The following is a 19,152-nucleotide window of genomic DNA, read 5'->3' on the forward strand; positions in this document are numbered from 1 at the left end:
CAACCCAATTAAAATAGGACGATTGATTCAAATACAATAGGTGAAAAGATATCGATTTACATTTCATATACAATTCAAATTTCAATAAAATGTGTCACATCCGCACTGATAAATGAGTTCTTGGATTTATCAATTCAGATAATATTCCCATTGAAAAAACTCATTCATAACATAAAAGATCAAAGAAAAGGGGATATAGATGCCACGTCTTCATATTTTTGCCGAGTAACATCACATCCTCTGATTTCAATGTTTCGTATTTGAACAAATATACAGTGTACAGAGAAAAGCAGCGAATACTTTTTTCACCAAACCCACGCCCTAATAACATCCAGGACGCGTGGCAGGGGCTAATCATAGTAATGATCTGTCTACAACGAATCAAGCTGAATATGTAGCTGTTCACGTCACACTATCTTGTCGAAATCGAATCGAACAACATAGTGGGCGCGCAAAACCGGTAAATCGATTTAAGTGAGATTAATGATCGAATTATGACAGCAACGCAAGTTGTCTCGCGCAGTAAAAATCTAATTAACTAGAATGAGAAACGTTAGTATTGTTACTTTCGAAAACAAATCAATGACCTGAACCTGAATTGTGGAACAGTATCTCGCCTGCTATCCGACAGTCGTCCAGTATGTCCACATTGAAGTCGAAATACAAGCTTTTTTTCTGAATGACTAGTCTACTAGTCAGCCCTCAACATTTACCGGAATAAGACCTGTCATATCGATCTCGCCTTCCGCCACATGCCACCTGATTTTGTCGCTCAACATTTTATATTACCTTCTTTTACTGTAATTCAGTGTACATGCATCCTATTTATGTCACCTAGGCCAAAGTGGTACTCTGATCTCAAAGACTACTTCAATTCGTTTCGACACCTTCATATCTTTCATTGCATCGCCGTCTTGAAATTTTTGAAATGATGAAAATTTAAGAATGAGCTTGAACTTGAATGTAATGGTTTTAAATTGCACATCGAACTGTTAATTTGACGACTATGGAAAATCATTCAACATCCATGAATCTAACGTAATGTCAACATCCGATAATAGGGCGATAACTTCAAGTTTTCAACAGAAATTAGCAGAGACTGCAATCCAAAACGAGAGAGAGAAATCATTCGCAGAAAATAAGGCAAAGTTTGAGGTAAGAATACGTAAATAGTACTATCAGTGTCTGTAATATACTGTTAATGTTTATGCGGATGTATTATGATATTGATACGGATACGCATTACGCATGATCTGAATTGATTGCTGAACACAATCTGTGTTACTGACTAAATAGGCGACAAGCACGAATGTTGCGACTGTATAGTATTGCCATTGTTACCTTTGGAGATGTACAATCAGCAGTGCTGGAGAAAGACTCAAGCTCTAACTACGACACTGGGTTTGTATTCAGTTCAGTTTTCCTGACATATAAAGCAGGGCTGTGGAGTCGGAGTCGGAGTCGGAGAAGTCGGAGTCGGAGTCTGGGTAATTTTCGCTTGACGGAGTTGGAGTCGGAGTCGTGAAGACTATAAAAGTCGGAGTCGGAGTCGGAGTCGGTGGGAAAATACTGACTGGAGTCGGAGTCGGAGTTTGTGAGAATGACCGTGACTTCGACTCCGACTCCAACTTCTCTATCATGAAAACATTTGCTTTCAAAGAATTTTCAATAGAATTTTTATGTACCACCAATCACTGTTATTAATGACCATACAGATCAGGTGCGGCCAGCCCGTGGCACGCAGGCCAAATTTGGCACACGAGAAGGTTAGGTGTGGCCTGCGAGGTAATTCTCGCAATTATTTATGACATCAGGTACAATTGCAAGGCCAACCAAAATTTGATTAGCATGACCACGAAATTTGATGATGACTAAAACAACAGTTCTGACGCATTGACGTATCCAGGGGCCAGCCACATTTATCCCAAATCTTCGTATATGACCATTAAGTAGAATATTTCATAACAGATATATTTGACTTGAAATTATTCTCGGTACTTCGCATGATTCATTGTCACTAGATTTCTTGCATTCAGTATATTTGAGCCCCCTTCTGAAAATTAGAAATACCTATTATTCACAGAATTGAGTCTAACTATATTCGCAATTAGGAGATAACGTGTCGTCCAACAAGCGGCTTTGCTAGTGCACTCGCAGCGAGATCGTCGACAAAACATTTGCACGAAATGATAGAGGCATGCTCACTGATACCGTCGATTTTGCTATGTTTAAACGTCGAATAATACTGTCCTTGCCAAATGAGCCCAGTGGTATACAGATGCGACCCCCAATGTATGCTAGCAACATATTTATTGATATAATTCAGTCATTATCTTGCCAAAAAAATCGCGCTTCGCGCGACCAGAACCTGATTGCGCGCTGCACAGTTGTTTGACATATTGTTAGCAATTTTAGAGCGTATCAATATAAGTCTTGTTTGCAAAGTTACCTAATTCGGTTCGCTCCTATCGGACGACTAAAAATGGTTATCTACATTCCAGTTGCCCGCGCAATGGTTCGTAAATCTCATGTGTCCCTTTGGCCGATATAGTTGCCCACCCCTGACATAGATAAAATTAGATATTACTTGGAAATTACAACTCAGTTGCAGAGGGGAAGAAAATCGCAATATGCGTTTTCGCGATGCAGGCCAAATAGATGCAATTTTGGAATTATACCATGATACTGTGACATAGCAAATGCATCGGCTGGTTTTGTAAAATTGTAAAAATGATGTAAATATGACCAAACGGTGCTTCCCACTTGACAAAATTAAAAATATTTGTAAGGTAGATTAGCTGTTTGGGTCGAACAGATGATTAAGAAAGACTGCAAGTCCCAATCCTTGATTAAGTACATGTAGACTAGACATAGGCTATGGTCTTTGACTTAACTAAATTCCATTTATGACCAATGTCTATTAGTAGTAAGAGTGTGTGTGCTTGTAATCAGGTGTGCAATGACAAAATTAGTAAGTTCAATCTCTTTATTAGTTGCTGAATCATACACAAGAGCTACACTTGGATTTTTTATCTACATTTTTATTATACATGATTGGATATCTGCCATATATGAATGATTCATACATTTCAGTATATTAGAGAGTCGATGTTATAAAAACTTGAAAACAAAGGATATTTAGCAAATCCTTCTTTCATGTTAATTGCATAGTGAATAATTCGAGCTGTTCCACAATGAAAGAATTTAGCACGCTACCGTTAATCATATGTTTGCATATGTTTAATGGTTGTATGATAGTCATTCAACCGACAATGTGGCATATAATTTACGAAGTAAATTGGTAATAATGCTGGAGTCGGAGTCGGAGTCGGAGTCGGTACGTTTAAAGACCCTGGAGTTGGAGTCGGAGTCGGTACGTTTAAAGACTCAGGAATCGGAGTCGCAGTCGGTATATTGAAAATGTGTGGAGTCGGAGTCGGAGCCGGAGTCGGTGGTAAAATTTACCGACTCGACAGCGCTGATATAAAGATAAGCGATATCTAATCTCAAAATATTTGTTTGGATTCAGTACAAATCAGAGCTGTTGAGTCGGCTCATATTGCCACTGACTCCAAGTCCGACTGCGACTCAAGAAATTTCTAACATACCTACTCCTGAAACTTGAAACACACAGACTCCGATTCCAGCTCCGACTCCTAATATTTTCTATAGAGAACTCTAACTCCGACTCAACATTTTCTGTACATCGACTCTGAAAATCAAAGCCGTTCATTACATTTTAGTTTAGACTTTTATCATGTCAATCAACCCATTTTTCCGAATATGGCAAAAATTCAAACGTGCTAAAATTCACTGACGTAAGAAATTGACCATTTGTGTCGTTGCAGTGGCACTTTTTAGAACCATTTAAGTGTAGTTGGTTGAGCATTTTAAAAATCAAGATTTAATTTTCCAAGTGACGTATACATTTCTATGCCCAACCATTTTACACACGCATAATAATTCATTTACACTATCTTTGAATCCATAACTTTTACTTGAGGTAACTTTCCATACAATATATATATATATATATATATATATTGCCTGCAAATTGCAGGAACAAATACTTCATGTTCAATAAAGTTGTTACGAGAATTTAATTCGATGCCCTAAAAGGATTGAATTCATGCCAGATAGGGGATTTATTTGGTCACCTCAAGTCAAGGATTTGTAGTTTGACATTTTATTTACAAAAAACTCGCACACTTACTCAGTTAATGCTCCTCTTATAAAAAATTTCATACTAGTCGTAATCATTGTCTCGTGTTTCAGGTTTTGCGAACGCAAATTATCAAATCCAGCGTGGAGATGCAGAGAAAACGCCTCTGGAGTATTTGGATCGAATTAATGAATGAAAAGGCAAATGCTAAACATAAGGTAGACTGCTCTACTATCAAATACTAAATGAAATACACTATATAATCGGACATGAGTTATAATTCTGCTGATTCGTATCACCGTATTAATTGTTGACGTCATTTAATAATTATACATGGAATAATTTTCATAATACAGGGATTACATATTGATAAATTTCATGAGCGATGCCAGTGGCGGCTCGTGACAATATCGGGTGGTGGGGCAAGGGCTACGAGCGACTTTTATCAACATGACGTCACAACGGCGTTTTCCAACGTAAAAAAGTAACTTTATGATGGTCACATGAATTTTCCGACAACAGTGATTTTAACGTAGGTGCCGCGAGAGGTTTGCCGGTGAGCCGTGACTTGAAGTGTGGTAACAAATGTTTTATTCATTTTTTTAATCAAAGGACTATTTTACAAAATGTACGTGAACTAAGAATCGTCCCTATGCCACGAATCAATCATCAGGTCATCCTTAGTAGCATGCGTTATGATTTCATTGTAGAGATTATGCAAATCGATTGGCCCTAGTTTTTCCAAGCCCGTCCGAAAGTGTTTCGTACACGATCCTGGTGTGTTACGACCACTGAGCTGGTGCTTACGACCAGTTGATAGGCAACCAAAGCTGAGGCACCCGGCGTACTATTGGATCAATGGACTGGATAGGCTTACCATACGTCCTCTTTTAAGAGGATTTGTCCTCTTTTTTGGCTTTTTTCGGAGGACGCCCTTTTGTCCTCTTTTTTGAGATTTTGTCCTCTTTTTTGAAAATTTAGGCAGATTTAGAGCAAATTGCGAGTGATATGCCGCATATTAGCACAGAAGTGAAGCTGTGTTTCGGAGTGAAAAACGGTGATTTTAGCTCTGAGGGAAAAGATGACCTTTTTTTTTTTTTTATTTAGTCAACCGATCACAAAGTGGGAAAAATTAACCGGTTTTTGAGAATTTTACTCCGGTTTTGCAAGTTGAAAATTTCTGAAAAAGTGTCCTAGGACTAGGACCGGACAACTTCTAGACCTCAAATTTTCGCTCTAAATGCAACTGCGTAATCTACGTACGGAGCAAAGACTCAATACGATTCATGTTCGCACTTGACTTGACCTGACTAATTCCAATGACTAGAACTCGAGAGATTGCGTAAGCCTAACTGGAAAGGTCAACGAGTTCGGACACATACGCAATTGTTATCTCATAGATTGGGCCTGTCATATTGAATCCAGAACATCAATTTGAATGGTCTTTGAAGAACTAAGGACAGCAGCCTCGGAACTTCGGTCTCGGAACAACATAGGACATTTTGGCCTTGAGACTTGAGACTGTGACACAACACATACGGCTTACTGTCTATAAGTCTGCTGCGAAATCGCCGTTGGAAAATATATTAATAAATAAATACATGAATGAAAGCCGTAAACTTAGTATACTGGTACAAGAAATCATCGAGAAGTAGCATACGCAATCTCATAACCCATTCCGACTGACGAGATAGCGTAATGGTAAAGCGTCCGGCTTCTCGATCGGTAGGTCGTGGGTTCGACCCCCGGCCGGGTCAGACCAAAGATCTCATTGGTAACACTGGTATCCATGACTTCCCTGCTTGGCGCTCATGCATTACTGGGATAGCATGGAGGGGTGGTGCAAGGCTTAGAAAGCCGTAAAAGGCTATATCTGCACCTTCCTTGTCCTGCGGCATATGCACATTAGGGCTCTTCAAAAATGACTTTTTTTCTCAAATCGTACTGGCTACTTGATAAAATTGTTAGGTTACCTAATTTAAGCCTACACACAAAATTTGGTTCAATTCCAGCCAGTAACCGCTTTGCTACAGGAGAAGAAAGTTTCTATTTATTATATAAAAATACATAATATAAAATTTGAAAATTTTCTGTTCACCCCATGAAAGTGTTGGGCTGTCTATAGAAACGATGCTCACCAAATTTGGTTCAATTCCAACCAGTGGAAGCGGAGTTATTGCCGTCGAAAATTTGGATTTGAATAAAATAGTATTTACGGTGACCGATTCTTTGTTTATTTATTATAGTTGTGCTCACCGTAAATACTATTTTATTCAAATCCAAATTTTTCGACGGCAATAATTCCGCTTCCACTGGTTGGAATTGAACCAAATTTGGTGAGCATCGTTTCTATAGACAGCCTAACACTTTCATGGGGTGAACAGAAAAATTTCAAATTTTTTATTATTTATTTTTATATAGTAAATAGAAACTTTTTCTCCTGTAGCAAAGCGGTTACCGACTGGAATTGAACCAAATTTTGTGTGTAGGCCTAAATTAGGTAACCTAACAATTTTATCAAGTAGCCAGCACGATTTGAGAAAAAAAGTCATTTTTGAAGAGCCCTAATGCACATCATGCACTCATGATATGCCAATGTGCATATCGTGTGTATGTATATCATGAGTCGTTGTATATGCCGCAAAAAACACCAAGGACAAAAACAAACTACGTCCTCTCCTCTCCTCATTCCGGCATGGTACACTGTCAAAATCAATACAAACAGACGAACACCGAACTTTGAGTAAAAGAGATCGAGGAATAGGCTGATCGAATGATCAGCTGCTAGCCGACATCGAAAATGAAATAGCTATCGCATTTGACAGGGGATTGTAAGCAAATGGTTTGAAGGCCACAATTTCACAGTGAAATGGACATTGGCGAACATAAAATTATGCGAATATTTGAATACAAACCGAGAATCTTAGTTAGCTGTTTCATGCGATCATCGAGATATACCATTGGAAATATCATCACCGATCTCCTTATGGAACGCAGACTAGATTAGCACAGACCGACACCGGCTTTTGCGTGAGATCCGCAATGATGTTGGTAGGCTAAGTATCAGATCAGCGCACACCTCTACCATACTCCACCTCGAAAACGAAATACCTGCCTCAATCGTTGAGTGTCAACTTTCAGACATGGCACCGCGTTCCATTTTAATATCAAGACATACCGTGCAAAAGCTCATGACAGATCTAGGTATGGAACATCGTTAAAAATCAATAGAGACCAATAACGGCTTTTACGTAAATCTGTTAGCGATAAATGAAGAGTCAGCTCTCACTCGACTTAGGAAACGAAATTACCACCCAGATAGTTCAGTGACAAACTTAAAACTTGTTACAGCGGTCGATAAGACTTACCGTACCAAATGTCATGACCGATCTCGGAGTGGAACATCGTTAAAATGAATGGAGACCAATACCGGCTTTTGAGTAAAATCCGTTTGCTGTACAATGTAGATAAGCACACACTGAACTTCTGAAACGAAATTACTACCCTTATCTTTAAGTAGTAATCCTGAAACTTGAAGCAGTGTTAAATACTACCTTCACAGCATGTCATACGAAGTTTCAAGAATTATCATAGTACGAAACACCATCAAAATCGACCTATACCAACAAAGGTCGACTCAACGCATATTACTGTAACCGAGTTCAGATATAGATACGATTGTTACATCACACCTTAAGGCAGGGGTTCTCAACTTCCCTTGTATAGTGGGCCGCATTTTGACAGCAACAGACGCTGCGGGCCGCAAAACATTATTACCATGTATTTGTAGGCTACTAATAAATTTAGGATACTGTAGCCTATTTACCAGTCGTATACAGGCCGGTATATCCCCATTTAAACCCTTTCAACAGAGAACCGAACTCTCCGTCTCAAACCGCAGGAGAGCAAGTATAAAATTACGGTAACGCTTTCGTAAAAAAGCCATTATTACATTAAGCTCCAAGTTATATGAGAAGAAGTCTGGCGTTGGGGGTCATTTCTGAGCAAACCGATCAACCCTTCTCCTTTCATTGCATGGTGGGGCCCCTGCACCACTAGTTACATTAGTTAGCTTTGTCAAGTTGATGTTTTTCGGTGCTCCCCCTCCCACGTTAGCCAGGCCTGCGTTTTCTCTGCAAATATGTCCACTCTGACATAATGCACCCAGATAATTAGCTGTGCAAAGTCTGTGAAATTTCGAATTTCGAAAAGTGGCCCGCGATCCATTTTGAGTTGGCGACCCCTGGTTTAAAACATGTTTTAAACAGTGTTCCAAACATAGGCCTTTTGAAAAAAAGTGTTTTGGTCAAGTTGTAAAATTATGCCATATTTGTGTAAACACTTCCCGAAAAAGAAGTTGTATGAGCCTACGGACACTTACCACCCGATTAAGCCGACGTAAGTTGATATGGGATGATTGGAACCCTCAGAATAGTCGGTCCAACAGTTATAGTATAGATATTTCGTCAAAGGAGCTATATTTACCCTATATTTTAAATTGCCAATGTCAAATCATTATGACATCACAGTTGAATATTCGTGACGTCATGGCTTGTTAGAAAAACGGTAAACAACTTGTTTTAAATACGGGCCTTGTTTTAAACATGTTTTTAAAAATTTATTTTTGATTCAATGCAACCCTGGCTGTGGGGGTCCTCTGTCCGATCTAGAAATTCCAGAATTCCAATATAAGCGCTGGACGTTTATCTAGGTTATTTTTCGTCATCTCATCCGTCATCTCATCTCATCCAATAGTTCTCAAACTGGGGGCGCGTTTCCTTTTGGGGGCGTGAAAGGATCTGACGAGGACGCTAATCTGCGATGATCTGAAAAAAATGCGCTGAGCGTGAATTAGGCCTACCTCCGATTCGTTGTTCTGGCTCTGTGTATAGTGCAAATTTCATATTTGAAAATTCTCTCATCAAAAGTCATAATCTTCCATGCAATCAAACCATTCGTTTGGGTTGCTGGTATTTTGATTGAAAATTGATATTTGCCAATTAAAGGAGCGAATTTTTTCACTATCATAAAGGGGGGCGTGTCTAAAGAAGTTTGAGAACCACTTGTGTTTGCGGTGTCTTTAAAAGAAATCATAGAAGTGGGTCGTGCTACAACTCGGCTGCTACGGAATAAACATGAAGAAAATTGCCCTGTTGTAAATGACAACAGTAGTCGACAAACACTGTCAATACCACAAATAACAAGCACTACAACATATCATATCGTAGAATAACCTCAAATAAAATACGAATGTATCATGTGTATCGGTTGATTTACTGGGTTACTAACCAAACAACTGATGAGGGTTTGATCAACGATATTTAATCATTCACATCAGATGCTATCATACGTATCTGATCATGAAAATATAGTTAGGAGTCCATGGATCAATCACAGCATCGTTAGAATGCGTAAACCGAATGGCACAGATTTTTACTCGCCTGCGCCTGCTAAGTAGGGCTGGACACAATGATTCGAGTACTCGAATCTGAATCGAGTATCAATTTTAATGATTCGAATCGAGTAGTAAAAGGCGATTTTTTCGAGTACTGAAATAATACGCTCCTCGCCACTGAAAGTTAATTTATCAACGAGAATTATCGGTACGATACTAATTTTCACTGTTGAAGCCTTGAAGCCTTGATTGGCCGTATAGTAGCATGCGAAACATATAGTACACAAAAATGTTGTGAGAAGACCATGACTTCAGAAATGTGCTATTTCCAGTAACGTTCGTAGCTTTGTACTATATGTTCGAGGAGGGTTGGTTCGATTTGATTGAAATGAGGTCAGTCTCATGTTTGAAATGAGGATAGTCATGTCAGAAATAAGGATAGTCATGTTTGAAATAAGGATAGTCGCTATATTCACTATAAAGTCAGTTGCAGTACCAGGCACGACTTCCCAGTGGTAACCCAGTCCGAACACATCCCAGACATGATGTCCGAACACGCCCCAGACACGATGTCCTAGCGTCAACTCAGTCCTAACACACCCCAGACATGATGTTCAAACACGCGCCAGACACGATATACGAGTGTCAATACAGGCCTGACACGCCCAAGACACCATGTATGAATGGCAACACAGACCGAACACGCCCAAGACACGATGTCCGAGTGTCAACTCAGATCCGAAAACAACCCAGACACCATGTTTGAATGGCCGAACATGCCCCGGACGCGATGTCAGATTGGCAGCACAGGCCGAACACACCCCAGACATGATGTCCAAACACGCCGCAGATACGATGTCCGGGTATCAACACAGGCCGAACACACCCAAGACACCATGTCGGAATGGCAACACGGACCGAACACGCCCCAGACACGATGTCCGAGTGTCAACTACGTCCGAACACGACCCAGATACCATTTTTGAATGGCCGAACACGCCCCAGACACGATGTCCGATTGCCATCACAGGCCGAACACACCCCAGACATGATGTTCAAACACGCCTCAGACACGATGTCCGAGTATAAACACAGGCCGAACACGCCCAAGACACCATGTCCGAATGGCAACACAGCCCGAACACGCCTCAGACACCATGTTTGAATGGCAATAGCACAGGCCGAACACGCCCCAGACACCATGTCCGAGTATCAACACAGGCCGAACTCGCCCAAGACACCATGTCCGAATGAATAATAGACCATGATAATGGGAATTTTATCGAGCAATCATTCCGAACGATGCCGATTTCCAGATTTCAGACTTGGACGGCTATATTTCTGGGTGGTTCCGTTGACCTGCCAGCTTTAAAATTGTATTTCCGGAATAGCTTTCGATAAAGATCGGTATTGTTAAATTGGAGTTTCAAAATTTATGTATGAGTTCGGCCAATACTAATGTCCCTTGCATTTATTGCGGGTCGCCTGTGTTTGCCGCTGGGATCATTTGACAAGGACAGGAATATTTGGGGCTCACACATATAAATATCGATGGTTCCTGCTTACACGTCTATAATTGCAAGCGCAGATGCAAAAAAGGATGTTGGACGACACGTTCTCTCATTGTATTGTATTGTATAGATAGGCACTACTGAGTGGGGCTTATCGCCTTTCTAGGCCTTGTGCCCCACGACATGAATTTCATAAAGTTCATGGAGCTTTGCTTTGATTGTCTTGTAGGGAACGTCTTTATCATTCCCTCTCGCAGCCATCTTCATTGTCTCTCACTCCCATGCGTCCCCATCGTGGTCTCTGCTGCCGACTTATAGCACGGCTCACTTTCAGTCTGGACTCTTCAATGCACTACCGTAGTAGTGAGGTCGGCGATGAGGAGCCCAAAGAAACCTCCGACACGTAGACGTTGGTCAGAACCGTGATTCGAACCAGCGACCATTGTTGTCGTGACTACAGTGTTTAACCAAATGCGCCACTCGCTTCCCCACTCGTTCTCACATAATTGCGAGTATATCAGACTCAATTCGGTAAATTTTCAGGAGGGCGTGCTAAAATCAAGAAATCGAGCGACAATAAATCGCGCTTAGTACTTAGAAAAATATCAGGTCAAATAAATCTACCACGAAGTATTCTACTTTATGATTATACACGAAGATCTACGAAAAACAAGGCGAGCCCCGAACTACGCCAATGCGTCGGAACTAATGCTTCAAGTTACCAACAACCCAAATTACGCGGGCAATCTAATCAATTTGACCCTGCAAATTCACAAAAATTACATACTTTGTCGCGCCGATATATATAAACGTTATAAATTACATGGAATATTTATTATTTGATATTACAGCTAATTTCGGGAATTATCTCGCGGGCCAGTCAAAATTTTCTCGCGGGCAACGGGTTGGCCGCCCCTGGCCATATATACATTCGTTCACTATTTATTCTCTTCATTATTTTTGGCCTTATAAACGATGAGACGACGAGGCTCCTGTCTCAAGCAATATAGAACTTCTCAGATGCGGCATATTATTTGACAAGATTGCTATACCATGATACGATGTCGAAATTTGCTGCGGTCTACTTAGGGGGAGCGGCATTTCCAACAAAAGTCATCACACGCTGCTACCAGTCACCCCCATAAGTAGGTATCGTTTTTAAACACCATTTCATTTACCACAAATACGGGAGCTATTCCACGCGGTGCTGGTGACAATTTCGCTGGGAAAAGTGATGCAGACTCACTAAATAACTACTTTCTACTTTCGGAAACGTAAAGCAGTGAACCATTTTTCCAAAAACACATTCAAGCAGAAGTCGTTTATAATGAACTATACTCGAGTAAGTGGATAATGTAAACAAAATCTATAGAGCACTCTAAAATAGTACCAGTAGTTTGTTACTCTTACTGACGAAGTCCGATGTTCTTGCTCTAAGCAAGATGCAACAAGAGGAAGATTTGAACAACTGATTAGTTCTCCTGCATAGACCCCTCAATATGATTCCTACAAGTTCGATCTAGTAGCTGACTGCACAAATGCACATGCACACAACCCAACCGACTCGCTCAAGAAGCAGGTTTTTCTTAAAGAATTTAACGAAACGTCAGAAACAACATATGAAGATGAGTTATTTACAGTGGGCACAGGAACAGAAATGCACGACTTCAATGTTACGGCATGTGATAAGAATCCTATGGTTATGAAACACTTGAAACGTTGCAGGTTAGCAAATTTTTCCTAAAAATACTTGGGTACAGGCCCAAAAATGCACGAATTCCATGTTTCAGCAACGGATATGACTCGGAGGATATGAAACACTTCAAACAGTACAGGTTAAAACATACAATAAAATCAAGAGCAATGCAACAATGCAGGTTAGCAAGTTCTTACTAAAAATTTAACGAAACAAAAAAAAGGTCAGAAACAACGAATGAAGATAAGTTATTTACAGTTGGCACAGGAACAGAAATGCACGAATTCAATGTCACGGCATGTGATAAGAATCATATGGTTATGAAACACTTGAAACGTTGCAGGTTAGCAAATTTTTCCTAACAATTCTTGAGTGCAGGCCCAAAAATGCAGGAATTCAATGTTTCAGCAGCTGATATGACTCTAGATCAGGGGTGGGCAAACTACGGCCCGCGGGCCGCATGCGGCCCTCCACACCGTCCTGTGCGGCCCGCGAGAGTCTGAAGAAATTTACAAAATATTGATAAAATGCATACTAATAATCGAATTAATGCAGGCACTTGATTAAACTTTTCCACGATAATTCTCAGGCAGTGGTGAAAAATTTTTTGCGCTTCGCGCGATCCTCATCTCGTTCATAATTCTTGCTTTGCATTTAGTCTGAATTTCATATTTGAAAATCTCCCATCCACAGTCTTAACCTTCAATGGCACCAAACTGATGCTAAACATCACAGAAATCCTAAACGAGATTGCTATAATTCGGATCACGAGGGTGATGTCAGATCGGCCACCCCAGTTTTAATTATATCAGTGATGTGCTTATTAAAAACGATCTCGTAGATACGATCTCTGTATGCGTGGAATTAGGGTATTTGTATTTTAGCTAGACATACCAGAAGCGTGTTGGAGGCTGACATGGTTATGATGCAGTCAGCATTATGTGTCCTGGAACTGAACCAAAAGTGGAATTATTAAATCTATGAGCAGATCGCTTTTCACAGATTTAAATTTCAATCCTGTTCTAAGAATCGGGAAAACCGACTTTTATTTCTATAGTTTTGACAAATTGGCTATTGAGGTCGACCAGCCTATGAAATCAAGCCACTGTTTCTGACGCGTGTACGATATCATCAAAGCAATGTTTGGTTTGTTTTAAATAAGCATATATATGATCTCCATATCCTCACTATATCATCGAATACCAATATGGTGTCTTGGTTTATAATCCCAATTTTACATAGTGCGGCCCGCGAACGGATTCAGATGTTGAATGCGGCCCGCGAGCTCAAAAGTTTGCCCACCCCTGCTCTAGATGTTATAAAACACTTCAAACAGTGCAGGTTAAAATATAAAATAAAATCAAGAGCAATGCAACAATGTAGGTTGAGGTGTGTTCGGCCTGTGCTGCCAATCGGACATCGTGTCTGGGGCATGTTCGGCCATTCAAACATGGTGTCTGGGTTGTGTTCGGATCTGAGTTGACACTCGGACATCGTGTCTGGGGTGCGTTCGGTCTGTGTTGCCATTCAGACATGGTGTCTTGGGCGTGTTAGGCCTGTATTAACACTCGGACATCGTGTCTGGCGCGTGTTCGGACATCGTGCCTGGGGAGTGTTCAGACATCATGTCTGGGGGGTGTTCGGTCTGTGTTGCCATTCAGACATGGTGTCTTGGGCGTGTTCGGCCTGTGTTGACACTCGGACACTGTGTCTGAGGCGTGTTCGGACACCATGTCTGGGGTGCGTTCGGCCTGTGTTGCCAATTAGACATCGTGTGTGGAGCGTGTTCGGTCTGTGTTGTCATTCAGACATTATGTCTGGGGCGTGTCGGCCTGTGTTGACACTCGGACATCGTGTCTGCGCCGAGTTCAGACATCATGTCTGGGGCGTGTTCGGCCTGTGCTATAGCCATTCAAACATGGTGTCTGAGGCGTGTTCGGTCTGTGTTGCCATTCGGACATGGTGTTTTGGGCGTGTTCGGCCTGTGTTTATACTCGGACATCGTGTCTGAGGCGTGTTTGAACATCATGTCTGGGGTGTGTTCGGCCTGTGATGGCAATCGGACATCGTGTCTGGGGCGTGTTCGGCCATTCAAAAATGGTGTCTGGGTCGTGTTCGGACGTAGTTGACACTCGGACATCGTGTCTGGGGCATGCTCGGTCTGTGTTGCCATTCAGACATGGTGTCTTGGGCGTGTTAGGCCTGTATTGACACTCGGACATCGTGTCAGGCGCGTGTTTGGACATCATGTCAGGGGTGTGTCCGGCCTGTGCTGCCAATCGGACATCGTGTCTGGGGCGTGTTTGGACATCATGTCTGGGGTGTGTTCGGCCTGTGCTGCCAATCGGACATAGTCTGTGGGGTGTGTTCCGCCATTCAAACATGGTGTCTGGGTTGTGTCCGGACTGAGTTGACACTCGGATATCGTGTCTGGGGTGTGTTCGGCCTGTGTTGCCATTTGGACATGGTGTCTTGGGCGTGTTAGGCCTGTGTTGATACCCGGACATCATGTCTGGGGCGTGTTTGGACATCATGTCTGGGGTATGTTAAGACTGTGTTGACGCTAGGACATCGTGTCTGGGATGTGTTCGGACACCATGTCTGGGATGTGTTCGGACTTGGTTACCACTGGGAAGCAGTGTTGGGATGACTCGAGTCATGACTTGACTCGAGTCAGACTCGAGTCACCTTTTTCGTATGACTTGACTTGACTCGAGTCACTTTGCTAAAATGACTTTACTTGACTTGACTCGGGGTATCAGAAATGTGGATTGACTCGTGACTCGGAGCAAAATTCACGAGTCAATTTCAAGTCATCAAGTAATCGGTATCGATAAAAATCACTGTATCTTGCATATGGTCGGATTGTTCGCGAAACGCCAGCGTAACCCGTGAGAGTGAGCAATCATTGAATGATTCAATGATTTAATGAGCCTCCATTGTTCTCTCACAAATAAATTAACCGCAAACGAGGTGATCGAAGCTTACAGCTTACGTTGTCGTAAACTAATTTAGTAAAGTAATTTAATAGCAAAATGTCTATTTCTGTTCTTGCCTTAATCAAACCTTTTTTTTATATTGAATTCGAATATAGTTTATAGCCGATAGTTCTCAACCATTGGCACGGGCTGAAATTGCATCATATCAATTTGTAAGTGAGTAATGTATTGCATCTTATCAATTCGTTTCTCTATTCTGCTGGGAACTATAAACTGAGGCTATGCAATTACTTACGTAGTTTAACAGATCTACATATATGTGAGCGATACAGCGTGTATATTAGGGCTCTTCAAAAATGACTTTTTTCTCTAATCGTATTGGCTACTTGACAAAATTGTTAGGTTACCTAATTTAAGCCTACACACAAAATTTGGTTCAATTCCAGCCAGTAACCGCTTTGCTACAAGTGAAGAAAGTTTCTATTTATTATATAAAAATAAATAATAAAAAAATTTGAAAATTTTCTGTACACCCCATGAAAGTGTTTGGCTGTCTATAGAAACAATGCTCACCAAATTTGGTTCAATTCCAACCAGTGGAAGCGGAGTTATGGCCGTCGAAAAATTTGGATTTGAATAAAATAGTATTTACGGTGACCGATTCTTTGTTTATTTATTAAAGTTGTGCTAACCGTAAATACTATTTTATTCAAATCCAAATTTTTCGACGGCAATAACTCCGTTTCCACTGGGAGGAATTGAACCAAATTTGGTGAGCATCATTTCTATAGACGGCCTAATACTTTTATGGGGTGAACAGAAAATTTTCAAATTTTTTATTATTTATTTTTATATAATAAATAGAAACTTTCTTCTCCTTAGCAAAGCGGTTACTGGCTGGAATTGAACCAAATTTTGTGTGTAGGCTTAAATTAGGTAACCTAACAATTTTATCAAGTAGCCAGTACGATTTGAGAAAAAAAGTCATTTTTGAAGAGCCCTAGTGTATATTTAACTCTACATTTATTCATCGATTCACAATCAATGACCACTCAATCTGTATTTCAGACAGCTAGCAAAATGCAATGACCTAATCATGCCCCACTTTGAAAAGGCAACTTGACTTGAATTGTGACTTGACTCGTGACTTGACTTGACTTGACTCGACTTGACTCGAGTCACCTCCAAAAATCGGGTGACTTGACTTGACTCGAGTCACCTTCGAAAATCAATTGACTTGACTTGACTCGAGTCAAAATATGCAGTGACTCGAAATGACTCGTGACTCGAAGGTAGTGACTTGATCCCAACACTGCTGGGAAGTCGTGCCTGGTACTGCAACTGACTTTATAGTGAATATAGCGACTATCCTTATTTCTGACATGACTATCCTCAATTCAAACATGAGACTGACCTCATTTCAAAGAAATCTGACCTTATTCCAAACCAATCGAACCAACCCTGTAGAATCACTCAAATACTCGATTTTGCCCAGCCCTACTGCTAAGAAGTGCTCGTCGCACTGTACACGAACCCTCGCGATAGGTTAAAGTTGCTACAATATTATACTTCTGGTTCGTCTGATTGTAATAGCTAGATCAGAGGTCTCAAACTCAAATGTGCTCGCGGGTCAATTTCCTAGTTGTTGATGAGGCCGCGGGCCGAAGCATCGATAAATGGGATATTCAATGAATAATATCCAAGTAGGCCTTGAACCTTGCAGACAGGCATTCCACAAACATCGTGGAAATGTAAATTACTATCGCAACTTCACGGTTGATACGGGAAACAAAATCACATTTTAAAATATTTGAATAAAATTTGTGCCGGGCTTAATTTTGTTGATTAATGAGTTATAGACATCACGTGATAGGGTGCAGCACGACACCGTAAAACTGTCAGGTTATAATATTGCAGCTAGTGATCCCTTGACGTGCCACAATTTTATGTGGAATATTTTAAAATCAACTGAAGATTGATCTGACATCAAAGAGGTGTAACCTAATCTTGGTTTTGATATAGTCGTGATAAGTATATTGTTAGATTTCACCCTTGATTATTATTGGAATATATCAATAACAACTTTAATATAATCAATATTGAGCCATAGTAATAGCATTGCTTATCGACGTTTTCAGCGATCGTACCCCTTGTGCTTTTAATAAAATTTATCGTAGCCCCTGTCAATTTTCAACCCAATTTCTGATGGTACCTATATTAAAAGTAAAAAAAAAACATTCACCAAAATCCAGTTGAATTATTTGGCTAAGAAATTATTTCACAGCATATAGGCCCAATTCCACAATGCATCTCGTACACCCTGATGTGGTGCATCGTACCCCGATGTGGTCTACGGAGCCTTGTTAAGGACTCCTGGAATAGAAATCTCCAATCGGCTAATAATTCATTGGTGTTACAGCTGTAGAGCGTACTACTACCAGACATGGGGTGATTACTTCATGAATGTAATCGATTTCGATTACGATTACTTCTGAATCACGCGATTACGATTACTATTACGATTGCAGCAAAATCCCCGAGTAGTCGATTACGATTACGATTAAATTTGAAATGTAATCACGATTACTCGCGATTACATTGAGTTTGCTTTTTAGAACTAATCTTCCGAGATATAGGATTGCAATGAAATTCGTAATGAGATAACGGATTTCGTTACAGAAATGCGTAATTTACTTGTTACGTCATAATCTACCCAAATCCGAACTTTATAGGGGACGATTTATCGCACCCAGCGATATGCATTTTGCCAGGTCCGTGACTGATGCGCCCCAAACTCCCCGATAGGATGGGGACGAGCCCAAAGGGGGCTCAAAAGTATTTCGTAAAACAACATAACTCAAAGGAGATTATGCGATATTTCATTAACTTGAGAATTTTCTTCGCGATTTAATGTCTCTAGATAACTTGATTTTGAAATGCATACGTCTCTCCCTCAAGAAAAAGGCATGCCTAATTTATGGGAATTGATATTTCGGTGCCGGTCATTATCGCGCCACGACAAACCAAGAGACATATGTATATTGTATAGTTTCGGCCAACATGCGACTCCACGAAGTGTGCTACCAAATAATAGCCTAGGCCAAAACTTTGAGTATGTGTCCGTTATCACAGCCGCGCTGGATGGGCGTGGCGGATAGTCCTGTCCTTCCAATCTGAGTCCCACAGCCTTCGGAGGAGCCCACTTAGGAATGACGGCATGGCAATTTGTTTGAGCGTCTCATGAAAATCTGCTACGTTTGGTTGACTACATTATATTTTGATTACATGACATACGAAAGGTCACGAATTAACAACATAAAATATAGTAATACTAACAACTTAACAGATATTATAAATATGAATTACGTGCCCCCAGCCTCTCTACCGGTAAATCTGACTATCAGGGGCTGAGAGAGGATTAAAATGAATAGTAATATAATGCAAATACC

General features: G+C 40.7%; 1 protein-coding gene and 1 long non-coding RNA gene across 2 annotated transcripts in view; one reads left to right on the forward strand and one right to left on the reverse strand.

Moving 5' to 3' along the window:
* The window catches only part of LOC145434526 (uncharacterized), a 369,322-nt gene that overhangs the window by 201,636 nt on the left and 148,534 nt on the right, over positions 1-19,152 (reverse strand). The window lies entirely within an intron of this gene.
* Positions 1-19,152, forward strand: part of LOC145433961 (uncharacterized) — a 106,430-nt gene that overhangs the window by 47,377 nt on the left and 39,901 nt on the right. Inside the window, exons 12-13 of the mRNA XM_080311220.1 lie at positions 1,087-1,155; positions 4,276-4,380. Of these exons, the coding sequence (XP_080167346.1) occupies positions 1,087-1,155; positions 4,276-4,380 (174 nt within the window). The remainder of the gene's footprint in view (positions 1-1,086; positions 1,156-4,275; positions 4,381-19,152) is intronic.

This window comes from Botryllus schlosseri, chromosome 1, assembly GCF_051294905.1.
Source record: "Botryllus schlosseri isolate E-star chromosome 1, Bs_hap1, whole genome shotgun sequence".
NCBI lineage: Eukaryota > Metazoa > Chordata > Ascidiacea > Stolidobranchia > Styelidae > Botryllus > Botryllus schlosseri.